The 14658-nt window shown below is 37.1% G+C and overlaps 2 protein-coding genes and 2 pseudogenes across 3 annotated transcripts; 3 read left to right on the plus strand and 1 right to left on the minus strand.

The window, feature by feature from the left end:
• Window positions 1-287: 287 nt before the first annotated feature.
• Window positions 288-1993, plus strand: LOC113779967 (annotated as a pseudogene).
• Window positions 1994-2781: 788 nt separating this feature from the next.
• Window positions 2782-4706, minus strand: LOC113779490 (annotated as a pseudogene).
• Window positions 4707-6348: 1642 nt separating this feature from the next.
• LOC113781430 (UMP-CMP kinase 3-like) lies at window positions 6349-10000 on the plus strand. The gene is made up of 10 exons (XM_027327364.1): window positions 6349-6423; window positions 6775-6837; window positions 7215-7272; window positions 8212-8329; window positions 8569-8725; window positions 8895-8975; window positions 9099-9206; window positions 9293-9364; window positions 9652-9709; window positions 9853-10000. The coding sequence occupies exons 2-9, from the start codon at window positions 6787-6789 to the stop codon at window positions 9658-9660; spliced, it is 654 nt and encodes a 217-aa protein (XP_027183165.1). The 5' UTR covers window positions 6349-6423; window positions 6775-6786; the 3' UTR covers window positions 9661-9709; window positions 9853-10000.
• Window positions 10001-10882: 882 nt separating this feature from the next.
• On the plus strand, window positions 10883-12887 carry LOC113779977 (transcription factor MAMYB-like). Of its 2 annotated transcripts, none has more exons than XM_027325793.1 (2): window positions 10883-12002; window positions 12835-12887. In XM_027325793.1, exon 1 carries the CDS (start codon window positions 10991-10993, stop codon window positions 11963-11965), a length of 975 nt encoding a protein of 324 aa, XP_027181594.1. In that variant the 5' UTR covers window positions 10883-10990; the 3' UTR covers window positions 11966-12002; window positions 12835-12887. The 2 variants fall into 2 exon arrangements, with proteins under 2 accessions (XP_027181594.1, XP_027181595.1); XM_027325794.1 differs by lacking the exon at window positions 12835-12887 and adding an exon at window positions 12288-12306.
• The last annotated feature ends 1771 nt before the right edge of the window (window positions 12888-14658 follow it).

The raw sequence follows: 14658 nt of genomic DNA on the forward strand, positions 1-14658 counted from the left end.
GAAGAATGAAACCATGAGAAAGAAAGAAAAGTGAGTCCTTGCAGATTCCAGACTGCAATCTTGAAAAATTATAAACTATGGAAGGTCAGAAAGTGGTTTTTCTGCGCAACTCAAAACACGTAATGCTTAGGTCTAAGAAAGTTGCTGGGTACAACCTTAACAGAATTCATTAATTCAAATCGAACTTGAGCAGAATGTCAAAGTCATAGATTTTACCGAACTGGAGGCAATTTGCTTGTTTAGCTCTATAAATACAACAGAACTCATCATCCAGTTCTTCTGCAACCAACTTCTTGTTTCATTTGCATCCCTCTACCCTGCATTTGCAACTTACTCCTAAAATGGCACCCCTGAGATGGCTCTTGATCTTTGTTGCATGTTTCCTTTCATGCACAGTCTTGGAAAGTCTGAGACCTGTCCTGATTGTTTTATCCATTCTCGGGCAGGTTATTACCCAAATTCTGACAAAAAAGGAACAGAAGGTCAGGATCAAGCTACATATACAAATTCATAAGCATGAGCAGGAAAGCGTGTTGTCTTGCTTGCTTTGCAATTTTAGATGACATGAATTCATGCACATTAATTGCTAGCACTAATATCGCGCTTAATATGATCGCAGTTGGGAAATGTGGCTTTGGTAAGTTTGGAGCAACACTCAATGGCGGTGACATTTCGGCTGCAGCAGAGCTGTATCGAGCGGGTGTAGGATGTGGCGCTTGCTATCAGGTAATTACAGCATGCCACAATATTATACATGTCATTAGAATGCCTGACGTTTTCATATGCTTGTATGCATTATCTATATTTATGTCTAATGACTCTATCATGCTGCTCTTAATCAGGTAAGGTGCACTAACAGTTATTATTGCCTGGATAAAGGAGTAACTGTAGTCATAACTGACCATGGAAGCAGTGATCGAACTGACTTCATTCTCAGCCAGCGAGCCTTTAGTCAGATGGCACAGAGCATAGATGAAGCAGCCTCTCTACTGGCACTTGGAATAGTTGACATTGAATATAGAAGGTTAGAGATACATGTGAACAAAAAAACTACAAGATATGCTTCATGGTCATTAAGAAAGCTTCTAGATTTAACTAATAACAGATGATTTAGAAGTTAGAAGCTCACAAATTGAACTTTCATATGACTGAGAGGAGAGCATCTGCAGGAACTATATGTTCTTTTCCTTGGGTTTACCATTGATTTATTCCATAAAAGTAATTAAGCAAGTCCATGAAAACACAAAACTTCATTATATCCTCCATGGAAGTAAAACCTCTGTGAACTAAATGAATCTCTCTGTCTCTTTTTGAACAGGGTCTCATGTAGCTATCTTAACAAAAATACTACATTCAAGATCGATGAGAGCAGCAATAACCCTTATTATTTAGCTTTTGAAATACTGTACCAGCAAGGAAAGATGGACATTACAGCTGTGCAGCTCTGTGAGGTACCACACAGTGCTTTTTCCCCTTTGATACTGGAACCTACTCATTTTCCATAGACCAAGTTTATGAAAGATATTGTCAAATTATCTGTAAAACAAGAATAGTTTTGTTTCACAGACTTTGAGTGTCACAATATTAATTAATCAGTCTGGGTAAAAGCACACTACCTAGACTCCTTGACTATAGTTCAGAAGTGTGCTTAACTTACAAATGCACATTTTTCTTTGTGCAGACACAAACCTTTGTTTGTAAACTATTGGATAGGACTCATGGAGCAGTATGGACAACCACCTCGCCACCAAGCGGGCCTTTATCGATAAGGATGCTATTTAGTGCCAATGATGAAGATGAGACATGGGTAGTTCCAGTCAATAACATACCAGGAAATTGGAAACCTGGAGACACATATGACTCAGGAGTACAAGAAATGCATAGCCAAAGAAACTGAATGTTGTCATTCTACGGTCAATAAGTCCTCGGTGTTCTTGTGCTTTATTTTTTATTCGTTTCGTATCCAAATTTAGTCAGGAGATGGTACAAGAAGTTGGCGTTCTACAGTTAGTCATTCCATTACTGCTCACTAGTAAAAGTAACCAGGAGAAGAATTATAGGTTTGTAGTAATTCTCTACTATAGACTGTGGACTAATTGTATCCTCCTCCTATGTCAAAACAATTGATTGCATATGAATAAATTGGATGCAAGACATAATTATTTTTCTTTCAACATTTACTCATAAAGCTTTCAAAGCTTCATATCTCTGATAGACAAGATGTTGATTGTATCTGTCAATATACAGCATTTCATGTTACTTCTGAACAAACTGAACAACTTTTGTGAATTTACAACTATATCTCACCTGGGCAGCAATGGCCTTGAATACTTGAATGCCAATGCTAATTCATAAACTGAGATCAACAGTATTCCACGATGAAGTTGGGCAATCATAACTTAGGAAATCACCCTATTGTCTATGCAAGTGATGAACCACGAAAAGTCATACCATCACCTTCAATTCAGAAGCCAGGCTAGGATATCTGATAGATAATTGGTATTCAGGTCAACTTTTGCCTAGCATGCTTACGTCTCAAATAATCGCAACTCAATATTAACACGAACACGTTCTGATTTTTTGCATATGCTGAGCGAAATCTTCAGTTAAAAAAAATATCATCAACTGTTTTCCCTTTGCTTCAAATATATAACTTCCAGAACTCAATCTTCTCTAGCAGGGAGTTTTGTGTTGGTTTAATCCTTCTATTCATGAATTTGGTCTCCGAATAACCAATTTTGATAATTTCTTCCACAAAGAATATATATTCCTCTTCCTGTTCTATTGTCTGCATGACAACTTCAATTGAGCACCCATTTCACTCAACATAGAGTAAACCATGCTTCTCTTGTGGGCTGATCTAGTTTTCTGAGACATATCTGATTTTAAATCCATCAAGTGCACAAGGCTAGACCCAGCTTCCTTTTCTGTGCCCTTTTCTTTCATCAACTTTCTTATATTCTCCACATCATCCCATCTCCCTTCTGTGGCATATATGTTGGACAATAACACATATGGCCCAATATCCCCTGGTTCCATACCAATTAATCGCTTTGCAACAATCTGTCCAAGTTCTAGTCTGGAGTAGGTCCTGCATGCCGAAAGTACAGACCCCCATAGAGCTGTTCCTGCTTCCACGGGAATTGTCTTAACAAGTTCTTCACTATCATGCACCAACCCAGCCCGGCCAAGGAGATCAACCATGCAACCATAGTGCTCAACCTTGGGCTCTATATTGTAAACTCTATGCATTAAATCAAAGTACCACCAGCCCTCTAACACCATCCCAGCATGATTACATGCACTTGGGATGCATGTAAAAGTGGCATCATTTGGCATCATTTGGCATCAGTCCACACTTTTCCACCTCCATAAACATTTCAAGAGCTTTTTCTCCATGCCCTTGCATCCCATATCCCATAATCATAGAATTCCATGATACAACACTTCTCTCTGGCATCTCATCAAAGATCAACTTCGCCAAATCCATAGCCCCACATTTTGCAAACATTGTCAAGAGAGTTGTCATAAGCAACACATCTGGCTTGATTCGTCCACTACCTTTTATATAGGAATGAATCCATTGACCTCGATCAAGCCTTCCCAGATGTCCACAAGAGATCAGAACACTTACAAGTATAGCCTCATTCGGCTGAACATCTCCTTCCACCATCATCTCATCAAACAATCTCAAACACTCAGAATAGTCCTTCAACCTCACATAAAGAGCCAACATAGTAGTCCAAGAAACCATATTCCGGCAATCCATTTGATCAAATAACATCCTCGCTCCATCTTTATTTCCAGTCCTGGCATAGCCATCAATCATACAATTCCAAGAAACAACATCACGAGAAGGCATCTCCTCAAACAACTCCTTTGCCGCCACCATATCCCCAACCCCTACATACCCTGTAATTATTGAATTCCAACTAAAAACATCCCTTTCGTGCATCCCATCGAAAATCTGCCTTGCAAAACCCAGTTCTCCATTCTTCACATACCCATCAATCATCGTATTCCAAGTTACCAGATCTGAGTCAGAACATAAATCAAATACCTTCCTTGCATCCCAAATTTTTAAACAAACAGAATACATATGAATCAGAGCATTCCTAACAAATAAATCCAACTCAAACCCACATTTCACAACACGACAATGAATCTTTATCCCTTCATCTAACAAACCCACATCAGCACAAGCTTTAACTAATATAGGAAAAGTATAATTATTCTGAAAGACGCAATTTTTAACCATTCCATTATAGTAAAAAGCCAATGCCTTTTTTGGGTCATTGAATCTCACGTATCCTCTAATTATAGTATTAAATAGAAAAGCATCTGGGTATTCAAGATTATCAAATATTTTAATGGCACAAGGAAGTGTAGACTCAGAAGAACAGAGCTTTTTAATTGCTCTGCCGGAAGCAAGGGGATGTTGAATGAGGCCCGAGACAACGAGTTGGGTATATATTTGGTTGAAATGATAGAGATTAGGACTGATAGAGTCTAAAATGCAGGATGGGGTGGCTAAGATCTAAAATCTGCACCCCATCATGGTCTAGATGGCTGGGGCCTCGTTTATCGGTATCAGACCAGAGTTTTGGAGTTGGCCTGGCAAGATTTCTCTGGGTTTTGATGAACTTTTCAAGGGTTCTTGAGGAAAGGTCGATTGAATTTCTGGCGGCTCTGAGCCTAACGGTCATCTTTTTCTGTCCAAGATTTGGCGGCAAGATCAGATAGGGATTGTATAGTTTGGTGTTTTACAGTTAAATTTCGGTATAATGATGCTTACTTCATCAGTTTACACCCCGCACTCTTGTCAAAATAATTTTAAAAAAGTCGTTCCGAAAATGAAAAAAAAAAAAACTTTGGTTTGAACTCTTATAGATGCTTTTAGCTTGGCCAGATTATTATAGGTCATGAATTGAAATGATCTTTCATAAATTGAAACTTCTTTTTTGATTAATGTAGTACAGAAAATGTTGATTGGAGATTATATTTAAAGTTCTTTGGCAATACGTTTATAGTGAATAGTGGAATCCAAATTAAGCCATTGCAGTATTTTTTTTAATTAGCCCTTCGGGGTTCGGTCCAGTGATTGTAGTCCCAGTTGGGGGAGAGTCACGTCTCGGGATCGAGTCCCCGGGTTGACCTGGTCGGTGATGTTGGGCAGCCTCTCCCGGCCACACAGTGGGATTAGTTGGATCGTACGGTAACCAGTTCTCGGACCCAGATATCCACTGTGTAGACAAAAAAAAAAAGTAATTTTTTTAATTACATAAATTTCTTATACCTTCGGCTCCCTTTGGATTGGCCATTTTTTTAAAAATAAGTTTTTTAAATATAATACCACAATAATATACAATAATTCAAAAGTTTTCAAAAATACTCTCCAAAACAGCTAATCCAAGCGGAGCTATTTCGAGCAGCACTATTCATGTTTAACCTGTGGTTTGAACTGTTAAATTTGTGCTTTTAACTTGGCCAGATTATTATAGGTGATGAATTGAAATGATCTTTCATCAATTAGATGCTTTGAGGTGTTTTCATAAAACTTTTATTGAAACTTCTTTTTTGATTAATGTAGTACAAGAAATATTGATTGGAAAATATGCTTAAAATTCTCCGGAAATATGGTTAAGAAGATTAGTGGAATCCAAATTAATTATGTAAATAAGAGTAATGGCTATTATTAAAAAATCTGCAGTTTTTTTTTCCATTATGTAAATTTCTTATACTATTAATTATCTCATTGAGGTAGAACCAAACATAGAAAAATATACTACACAAACATTTTGTTGAAACTTCATTTGATTTCTTGATAAAACATTCTCGAAGGTACTTTTATCAAGCATGTTTAAACTGTTGTCAACTTAATAAGGTAAAATTTTCATATTTATACAGGTTAATCAATTTCTGCCACTCAAATTTGTAAAGACAAAATCAAATCTTACAAAGCAATGCGCTAAATCACTTACAAAAAAAAAAAAAGTCACTATAATTCTTTTGCTCCACATTTGGCACTTAGGCAGACTTGAATTGGGCTACTTTGAGCTAAAAAGTGCACAAATAACTTGGGTGCAATATTTTTTTTTTCAAGAAGAACTAAATATACCTTTCCAAATGGGATCCAAAATGGCGATGGAAAATGCGAAATTCACAATGCAAAGTTTCTTGTGGCACTAATTATTCTTTTCGTCGAGTAAAATTAAAATGGTACAAAAGTTGATTAGTAGTATTTAAAATTGTATCAACCTTCCAAAAAGACAGAGCATCGTAGTTTTAACGCATAGAATAACTTATTCCATTTCAGTAGCTTACTAAGTACTGCTACTCCATTACTCTTACTGTTACGTTTCTCGGTTCTTCTCTGTCTCTTGCTAACTTCCTAGCTTCCAGCAACTACCACAACTGTACCGGGTACCTTTCTCTTCTCCCCATTTACATCTATTGTTTTTTCTGATCTTAATCACTAGAATTTTCTATGCTGCTTAGACTGTTTGACTGCATGAAATCAGTGCTTTAGTTTGGAATGGTACGTTCTTGTTTCTTGTTCGCAAGGCATATGAAAGTGACATCTAGTTTTAGCTGTTCATCCTCCTAGTGCTATATGATTGTTTTTAGCTTTGATTAAAGGGCGGTTTGGATTTTGTTTTTTAATTTTCAGTACCGGCAATTGCATATTTGCTGAAATAAATATGTTTCAGAAGGATATTATCGCCTGATTATAAGGTAATATATTTGGGTTAAATTTTGTTTTTGACTTTGTAGGAGCTTACCTCAATGGGAAATTGTTGTGCTCTCCTAAAATCTATTATGGGTTTTGCCAACGAGGTAGACATATACTGCTTTTTGTTTGCCCATGATTTTGAAATGAGCAAGCCTAGTGCATGGTGATTTAAAAAGTTGATCTGTTCTAGACATGATTTTCTAGGTTAAATTTATAGGCAGTTTAAGGAGCCAGCTAAAGAATTATGTTCTTAATTCTGGACAATTACATGTTTGATTTGCTCCATCTGAATACTATCTCCACACAACATCTAGGTAATGGGTGATTGGTTTGAAAGGTAAGCACTACTGGACTTGTGCAGAGCTTTAACTTGATGAATTGCCTCAGTAGATATGTTTTTGCTTGCTAATGTTTAGTTTATATAGCTAGAATCAGTAGGGATCATATTCAGTCTGATCAATGAAAGGATTTCATAATACAGGAGGAGCATGATGGAAGGTTGCCAAAACAGAAGAAGGTCAAAGTTGTTTTTGTCTTGGGTGAGCATTTGGGGTTGATTCTCTGCTCCTGTTCCTAACCTATATGAGCATTTAAACTGGCATATTCCACTTAGTTATATTTAAATCCACAGGAAGTGTCTTCTGATCCAATTCTTCAGTCAAAATAGACTACTTCTGTTCTGATTAATTAAACTCATGAATTGTACACAGCTTTTTCAACAAATCTTGAAGGTGGATCTCTACTTATTGTCTTTCCTCCAGATAACAGAGGACACAGGTCCAAGAAACTCAAGAAAGTTGAGCAAAAGACATGTTGACACAGATTTCAATCAAACAGATAAACTGCCAAATAATTTCAAAATCATCTTGGAAAATTGTCTCATCAAGTTTGCCTTTCTTGTCGTATGGACCGCATGGAACAAAATTTGCTGCTTGTGAGTGGAAGGAACACCTGCAAGGCTTTTATATCTTTTATTAGCAAGAGGAGTGAATGATAAAAGAAGCTAGTAATCTGCACCGCACAAAATTCATTTATTTCAGAGAATGGCTTCATAGTGCCTTTAGTTCTTTTGGCTTAGTTGAGTCAACGAGTTTTAGTTGCTCCGTCCTTTTCTGAAACCCTCTGTTTGGCAGAAAAGGAAGTATTTTTTATCATTCCTTGATGTGGCTGTGTTTCATTTTCATGGCACCTGAAGTTGTTAATTAAAGACCTGTTTTTGTTTTTAGATATTTGGTTGCCAAGTTCGGTAACGATATGCATCCACCTATGTGTCAGCATCCGAGTTTCTTTTGCCTTTTCTCTTCAATTTTCCTTTGCAATAACCCTAACAACCTCACATGAATATGGTTTTCCTTTTGATCAATAATTTTAGTGTTTCTGACCTTGTAATTGTCAATCTGTGACCTTTCTCAATATACTTGTATCACTTCTTTTATTCTTTCTTACGGTGGGATGGCTTTGGATGATGCATCTAACAGGTGGTCCAGGAAGTGGAAAAGGGACTGTGTGTGCCAAAATTGTTGAACAATTTGGTTATAGCCACCTTAGTTCGGGTGAGCTTCTCAGGAAAGAAATCAAAGCTGGCTCAGAGCATGGGTATATAGTCTTGCTTTTCCCTTGATTTATTGGTCTTACAATTTTATTTCTCAGAATATTGAGCACGAAGTATCAGTTGAACAATGTTTGATTCCATGGTATTGACTATACAAACATTGGCATGATATTATGTAGTTGAAATGGATCTGATGTAGAATTTTTGTTAGATTATGGTTATGGTTGGAATAGTTCTTACTCTCTGACTTCATACTGTCATCATGTCCTTATTGATTCTGCAGCACCATGATCCAGAACATGATGAATGAGGGAAAACTTGTTCCATCTGATATAACGGTTAGGCTTATTCAAAAAGCTATGCAAGAAACTGACAATGACAAATTTCTTCTAGATGGCTTCCCCAGAGATGAAGAGAATGTTAGAACGTTTGAGAAACTTGTAAGTATATTTTTCAACTGAAAGTTTGAGTTTTGAACACAATACATCCTCCTTCCAATTTAAACTTGTATTCACCTAATCTCAGTGTACTGGGCTTCTGGCGAAACCATCACTTTGTCAAAGCCACACTTAAAAGATTGACTTTGAATTTGACTCTTCTTTTCTGTAGACAAAGATTGAACCAGATTTCATACTGTTTCTTGATTGTCCAGAAGAGGAGATGACAAAGCGCCTTCTATCCAGAAACCAGGTTAGGTTTGTGTAAGCCAAGTTGACATGCTCATGGTTTCTGTTTAGTGCTTTTACAAAATGTAGGTTTCTTCCTTATTGTGGACAAAGAAAGGATCGCATTTGACAGCACTCAAAATCTTAGGGAAGAGAAGATGATAACATTGAAACAATAAAGAAACGCTTTCGAGTTTTTCAAGAGTCCACTCTGCCTCTGGTTAATTATTATGCTTCAAAGGGGAAGGTACGGAAGGTAAGCAATCTTTCATCTTCGCGAGTTTATGAACAAATGACTGTTTTGGTTCCTGCAGCAGCAACAACCAAGTTCTCAATTGGCAGGTGGATGCTGCAAGGCCTGTTGAAGCTGTTTTTGAATCAGTCAAAACCATTTTCTCCTCAGCAAATGAACAGGTAAAAACTAGATATGGAATTTATTGAAGTGAAATTGGTGATTAAATGACTATGACATTGGAAATATATAATCTTTACCTGTTACAAGGTTGATTTGGCCTTTTCTTTTCTTTTCTTTTTCCCCTGAAAACAAAGTAAAGAGAACTCTGCATTGGATTGTACAACTATAGTTTTACTTGCCTTGAAAATTATGAGTTGACTGAACTAGTCATGCTCTTAAAAGTTTTTGATGCCACATCTTATCTGTTATCCTACTCAGCTGATGCAGACCATGTTGTGCCTTGCAGGGTGCCTGAAGCTCAAGGAATAAATAGCTTTTACTGGTTTGATACTACATGCATTCAGGTAGTAGTCTCTGGTTTACATAGGCATTCTCTCAGATGGAACATTCATCCCTTCCTCTCCCAAAATAAGTACAAAAACAAGATGCTGTTTCTTAATTTTGCAAAAAGAAAATGTTAGCATTGGTTAATTTTGTTTAATTACAGGTTTCATGTATTGTCACTCTTGGATGGCTACTTAAAAGTGGATTGACAAGTGAGGAGTAAAGGACTGAAAATGTACAAAACTTGCTGAAATTTTCACAACTGTGGATCGTAGATGCCACATTAAGCTTTTGAAAGCATGTATATTGTGGATATATGAAGAATCCATGATCTGTTGGTTATGAAATTCTAAGCTCAATATAAAATGTTTTTCAACTGATATAAGGATCAGAAATTTTGAAGTTAGCTTGGCAGGCCTCTTCATAAAGGCTACTGAACATTTGCAGGTATTGACATGATAAGCAGCATTTCAACAGTTAACCAACAGCTTCTTATATATCATGGCATATTTGCGGCATACCGTTTTTTACTGTCTATTGAGTTTCAATTTTACTCCTTGCTCTATTTTAGCGAGTTATGAAGAGAATAACAAAATTTCACATTCTCTTTTTTACAAGACTTCATCCTTCATTCAAAAGGTTTAGAATGTTTTGTAGTTTGTAAAGATAGCATTTATTTGTCAAATTTTATTTACTTGCATCATCAACACATTTTTTAACCACATTTTTATCTTACATACATTGTATCAAAAGTCAAAACAGTACTATAATATTTTTTTGCAAAAAATTATCCCAAATAATCTACTTGACTTTTAATACATCATCATCCTACATGAATAGAAGGCCACGTAGTGAAAAAGTGAGAATTAAATCATTTATTCAAATATGACGAATATTAGGACACAAGTTATGATTTGTTCTTCAAGTTTAAGGTTGAATTTTTGAATGCAATATTTTCAAATTTTTAAATTCACTATTTTTTTAAAAATTAAATAGAAGAATTAAGTAAAACATGCATTAGATGAAATATTACATAGCTGGTTAGTGGTTACCACATCCAAAAAAAAAAAAGAGAAGAAAAAATGCTGGTCACTTGCAAAATTAAAGTGGAATAAGTGAAAAAGGAGAGACCACCTAAGGTAAAGACGTGAGAAGCAGAGACCGCTTTCCTCTTTGTCCAAAGATGCGAAAGCGTTCCCTTCTAGCAACTTATGCAAACGGTAAAGGGCGGTAGATCTCTTTCAGAGCTTCCACGTTTTCTGTGGTTTGAGGAGACGGCTTTTCGGTTTTGAGATTTGACCATGGAGTTCTTAGACGAAGATGCCCGACCCAGATTCGTCCTCCAATCGAAGCCTACACCCGAACCCGCCCAATCGTCCCAAGATCCCCCATCTCTCCGTAAACCCACTTTCCTCATTTCTCTCACTCTCTCTGCACTTCTCCTCGCTCTGTCATTCCTCTACTTCACCTCAGATCCCTTCCAATCCCTCTTCATATGGTTCTCTGTTTCCCTCCTCGTCGGCCCATTTGCTCCCCTCTCCCTCACGGCCGGCGACATCCGGGTCGGCCTTGGTCCACCCCTACCCGAACCCACAAAGGAAACCGAAATATCTGATGAGGTTAGCAAAAGAAGCGGTAAAAGGTCAGTAAAATCTACAAGGAAACAAGACGGGTCAGGAAATGGATCCGGGTCAACCAGGCCGGATTACGGCTGGGAAGCGGTGGAACAAAATGGGTTTTCGGTGAATGGAAATGGGTCGGTTGCAAAATTTGAGAAGAGCAAGGGTAAGGTTGTGAATGAGGAGGTGCAGTGGGATGCGGGGGATGATGAGTTGTTGAAGAAGTTGATGGGGAAGCATCCGGTAGGGAAGCCGGGACGTTGGGAGGCGGTAACTGAGGGTTTTAAGGGCAGGCATAGCGTAGAGAGTGTGATAAAGAGATCAAAGGAAATGGGGGAAAAAAAAGTGAGTGACGAGGATAGTTATAAGAAGTTTTTGAAGGATAGGAAGCCGGTGGATAGGCGAATCGAGGGGGGAAATGAGAGTCATGTTGGAGGATTGCAGAGCGTTGAAGCGAAGGGAGACAGTAGTGGATGGAATGCTGGGGAGGATTTAGCATTGCTTAATGCTCTAAAAGCCTTTCCTAAGGATGTAGCAATGAGGTGGGAGAAGATTGCAGCTGCTGTGCCGGGGAAAACGAAGGCGGCTTGTATGAAAAGAGTGGCAGAATTGAAGAAGGATTTCAGGAGTTCTAAGACTGCTTCTAGTGAGGCTTAGATAAGAGTGGCAATCGAATTCTGGCTGCCTTGAGAAGGTAAAAATTTTGTATTACAGAGTGATACACTTTAAAAATTTTAAGGATAGAGATTGATGAACACTCTTTCAATGCTGGATTTGGATTTGAGTCCATTCTAGAAACCTGTTACCAATACGTTTTATGGTAGACGAGAGTGTTGATAAGTTATTAATTTTTGGATATTCATTGGAATCTTGTAATTTGTATGAATCAATGTGTTATCAATAAAGCTATGTTTTACTGTTCGCAAATGATCTAAGTGTCTATTTTGCAACTTACTTTTTACTTGTTTGAATTGTTAAGAGGTCTTTGTCAACTGTTCATGTGGTCTGTCCAATGATGTGTTCAATGTTCGATGCTGAAGTTGTGATATTCCTCTACGAAATGATGCTGTGGCCATTTCATGGGAGCTTTTCAAACTGGCATGCCACAGAGTAATTCTGGGGATATGACCTGGTGTCTTGCTATAAAATGTAAATGCATCATGCAGTAAGTTCAGGGCATTATTATGCAGATTGAAGGATGAAATGAAAGAAACACGGGGGCAGGGGAGGGCTCTTATAATACTTCCCACTGCCAGGTTTAGGGTTCAAATTTTGGGCATGACAATTAGAGGTGGGAAGGGTGAAGGGATGGGTAAAAACAAAACAAAAAAAGAAGAAAGAAGAAGGTGAACTATGGAATGGTTTGTATGAGTGCTGATCTTACTGAATTTTAAGTGTGCTAAAACTACTCAATTGAGTCCGTTGCAGGATGCATAAATTGTTGTGAATATACTTAATCTGTGTGGAAACTGTTTATATACTTTTTTTAATTTCTTTTTTTTTTCTGTGGATATAATGCCTTGAAGGTACAAGCTAAGTGATGGTATGGATGCACATAATGTGAATGAATGTAACTGGAAGCTAGAAGCACCAATAAATGAAGCAATGACACAAGATGCTGTTAGATATTAGATACTAAGATACAGGTCAACGTACTTAGATGAAGCTTTAAAATGCTGTTAGATAGTATTTTGAATGGGGTTTTTTTGAAGAATGATTTTGATATGAAACTACATTGAACTGTAACTGGACTCTTTCAGATATACAGAGACCTTGTAAGCTTAGTCTTAGTTGTGAGTGTCAGTTGTAGTGCAAGAAGCCAATCACTAATGCGTCAGATGGAGTTAGTGGATGTCTGTATTCAGGAATGATTTTCATATGGAAAATACATTTTATAGAGTAAGATGATATGCATAACTTTTAGGAATGTGTTGTGTTGGTGTAAGAGCCATTTGTTATTGAGTCAGATAGAGTGCCAATAAGCATCTTTCACTCACCAAGTAAATTTGAGAAATTACAAGGTATCTCTAGTAAATACCTTGAGATCACTGGTTTGGATTGTTAAGTTCTTATACCACAAGAAATAGTTTTCAAGATCAGCAAGTTGGTATGAATCTTTAAGTGGCAGTTAAAAAACTTTTACTGAAATAGAGCATGCTGCTGGAGAAAACTTTAGACACAAACACACAAAGGTTTGGATCATGGAGTCGCTAGTTAAAAAGCCTCCTTATCTGTTCTCTTGATTAGTGTTGTAATTTTGGAGGTGTGAATTTATAGCAATTCCAAATGGATTTTCAACGTGATCTCTCTGGAACAGTTCATAAAATTACTGGTTTGGATTGTCAAGTTTTCCTTATATACCCAGAAAATTTTATCAAGATCAGCAAGCTGGTACAAAACTTTAAGCGGCCCTGAAGAAACTAAAACTGAAATAGGGCGTGCTCTTAGTGAAAACACACTGCATACAAACATGTATGGGGTATTGGTCCATGGAGTCACTCTCCAAAATCTGTTCTCTTATCAGGAAAGTTAATCAAGGCTTTGGATTTTGGAGATGCGAATTTAAAGAAATCCCAAATGAAGGGGAACAAAAAGTTAAAAACAATCCCAAATGCATTTGAGAGCTTCAGAATTTAGAATATCTAGATATGGGTGATACTATTGCCAGGGTGTTACCGATGGAAATCCTTAAATCTGGAAAAAATTCGTCTTGTCTGGTTGTTTTAATCCTGATAATGGGTGTTACTTATTAAAGTTCCATCAGAATTAAGAGGGCTTCTTTCCTTGAGTTGCAAACCATAATTGTTTCGACAGTCCATGATTATTTTCTTCTTTATGTTGGGGTAACTCAGAAATTGAACTGGATTTTTTGAAGCACGGACTAGTTTTATTTTTTGAATTAAGCTGCTTCAAATTCCTGTTAGTTCTCACTTACAATATTCTATCTGGTGAAAATGAAAATTTATGCATATCAAATATCATAAGCAACAATACTTAGCACCAGGTATAAGCAATGTCACGCTGATACAGAATAACAGAGATTAATTGAGAAAGTGTATTCTTTCCTTCGGAAGCAGTCAAAGAGGATAACAGAAGAGTTGAAGTAAGAAGAAAAATTCTTGCTTTCTGTGAAGTAGATTCATTGCAAACTTGTCCTGCGGCAAATGTTGCAAGACGAAATGAAAATGCTGAAAAGACACAAAGGACAAATAACCTGCTACTGAATTTGTTTCCTCATACTTTTGTAGTACAATATGGAAAGGCAGACTTGGCTCCAATAGAGACTCAATTAGAATGTGCTTCTTATATTTGAGAGCCTTTGAAGATGATATAGCTAAGACTTGACGTAA

Source organism: Coffea eugenioides, chromosome 8, assembly GCF_003713205.1.
Source record: "Coffea eugenioides isolate CCC68of chromosome 8, Ceug_1.0, whole genome shotgun sequence".
Taxonomy (NCBI): Eukaryota; Viridiplantae; Streptophyta; class Magnoliopsida; order Gentianales; family Rubiaceae; genus Coffea; species Coffea eugenioides.

Coding starts and splice junctions, on each gene's coding strand:
- LOC113779977 (XM_027325793.1), top strand. CDS start 10,991: ATGGAGTTCTTAGACGAAGATGCCCGACCCAGATTCGTCCTCCAATCG.
- LOC113781430 (XM_027327364.1), top strand. CDS start 6,787: ATGGGAAATTGTTGTGCTCTCCTAAAATCTATTATGGGTTTTGCCAAC. Junction 6,838..7,214: donor TTATGGGTTTTGCCAACGAG/GTAGACATATAC, acceptor TTCATAATACAG/GAGGAGCATGATGGAAGGTT. Junction 8,976..9,098: donor GCCTTCTATCCAGAAACCAG/GTTAGGTTTGTG, acceptor TCAAAATCTTAG/GGAAGAGAAGATGATAACAT.